The sequence below is a fragment of the Papaver somniferum genome, unplaced genomic scaffold (genome assembly GCF_003573695.1).
Source record: "Papaver somniferum cultivar HN1 unplaced genomic scaffold, ASM357369v1 unplaced-scaffold_81, whole genome shotgun sequence".
Taxonomy (NCBI): domain Eukaryota; kingdom Viridiplantae; phylum Streptophyta; class Magnoliopsida; order Ranunculales; family Papaveraceae; genus Papaver; species Papaver somniferum.
The window spans coordinates 6,467,066-6,468,869 of NW_020651082.1; the positions used below are offsets into that span (position 1 = coordinate 6,467,066).

At 36.4% G+C, this 1,804-nt stretch overlaps 1 protein-coding gene across 1 annotated transcript; it reads right to left on the reverse strand.

The window, feature by feature from the left end:
• Positions 1-717: 717 nt before the first annotated feature.
• Positions 718-1,460, reverse strand: LOC113345226 (probable acetyltransferase NATA1-like). The gene has a single exon (XM_026589030.1). It carries the CDS (start codon positions 1,458-1,460, stop codon positions 783-785), a length of 678 nt encoding a protein of 225 aa, XP_026444815.1. The 3' UTR covers positions 718-782.
• Positions 1,461-1,804: the final 344 nt, after the last annotated feature.

The following is a 1,804-nucleotide window of genomic DNA, read 5'->3' on the forward strand; positions in this document are numbered from 1 at the left end:
GCCAAGCTCTAAGGGTACCCTCATTGTATACTACATTGAGGGGTACTAACTGTAGTTGTATCCTGGAGGTAACTCGCCAACTGTTGTAGCATCTCAGAGGAGTGGCAGGCGATATTGCCTTTAGGACAGCGTATGTGATACGTGCCTCTACATTCTCTCTGCAACAACAACAACATCGGTTTGAGCCAAGTATATACTTCTCAGTTACATTTTTAATTATAGCCAACATATTCTAGCGAATAAATTATTAAGGCGCGCCAATCCTAATTAAGAAATAATCATGCGTGTTGTTGTATGAATTTGAGAATTAGCTAATTGTAGTCTTTTGTTGTCTTTTGTTGTTACAGACATCACAATCAATATCCTAAGCATAAAAAAGTTTGGAGAGCAAAGCCAGTACGCGCAATTGAGACTTACGGTTTTGCAGTACTAGAATCAGAAGGTTACAACAAAGAAATAAAGTTCAACAACAAGATGATAGCAGACAGATCCATCAAAGGGAAGAGCAAATGCATTAAAGAGAAGTATTGAAATTAATGCATTTTCAAAGTTATATATCTATACTATAGAATAGTAAATTAAGTAATCAGTAACAGGGTCATGCCGTATGAACTAATGTGAAAATGGTTATAGAAAAGATAGAGAAGGAATTCTCTGGAGATTGTAAATTAAGCTTCAGACAACAAAAACAACATGAAAGCTCCCCAAATATCCAACAAAAACGAAACATGAGAATACATGTTAAGTTCGAACGACTAACTCATAACCTGAAACCAAAATCTCTAATTATCTCCTCTTCCATAACCGTTTAAAGCATCAGCAGTCAACCTACAAATCCTCCGTTCTTGAAAAACTTGAGCACCCATTTCTTTATAAAACTTAATAGCATTGATATTCCAATCCGAAACACACCATTCAACACGTCCATACCCCATTTTCACAGCTTGAGCCGCCACAGTAGATAACAACATTTTCCCAAACCCTTTCCTCCTATAACATTCTCTGATAAATATGTCCTCAATATAAAACTCTGGTTTCGCTAAAAATGTTGAATATTTTGGGAAAAACAAAGTAAAACCAGCAACAACAACATCGGAATCAACTTGGAAATTATAGGTTTCTGGATCTTCGATATTTGTATCAAGATTCACCATCTGAGTAACCAAAGAATGTTGATTATTTGGAAATGGTAATCTTGAAACTTCAAGAATGAAGACAGTGAACGACTTGAAAGGTGGTGAGTTGAAAAGGGTTGTGCTTAGATTCTCTTCGGTTGCCTCAAATAAGTGTGTTAGACGTTCGGATACTGCCAATTGATGAATCAATTTGTGGATATAAGGGACATCAGTTGGTACGGCTAGTCGGATTCTGGCGAAAATGGAGTTTGCGGCAGGCTTTTCTGGTTGCGTAACTGATGGAATAGGTGTTCGAGTTGGCGGTGGTGGTCCAGCAGGGGCCATTTTTGTGATGTTTCTAGAGGAAATGTGGTATAGTATGATCACATACAAATGATATAACAGCAGAATGATCTTTTTTGACGTTCAGCGAGATCGAATCTCTGCACCAAATCCGAATCATGTAACATGTGGAACGCACATGTAGCTATCCTGCTGCAAGTGCAAAAGTCTGCAAAATAAACTGCAGTGATTTTTAAATTTACGAAATTTGGCAATATACTGCAAATCAGATTTTGAGGTTTTAAACTGTTTAATTAATTGATACGGCGAATCATTTTCTTAGATTTTAAAATGTTTAATTAATTGATACTGCGAATCATTTTCTTAGATTCTAAAATGTTTAATTA

Coding starts and splice junctions, on each gene's coding strand:
- LOC113345226 (XM_026589030.1), bottom strand. CDS start 1,460: ATGGCCCCTGCTGGACCACCACCGCCAACTCGAACACCTATTCCATCA.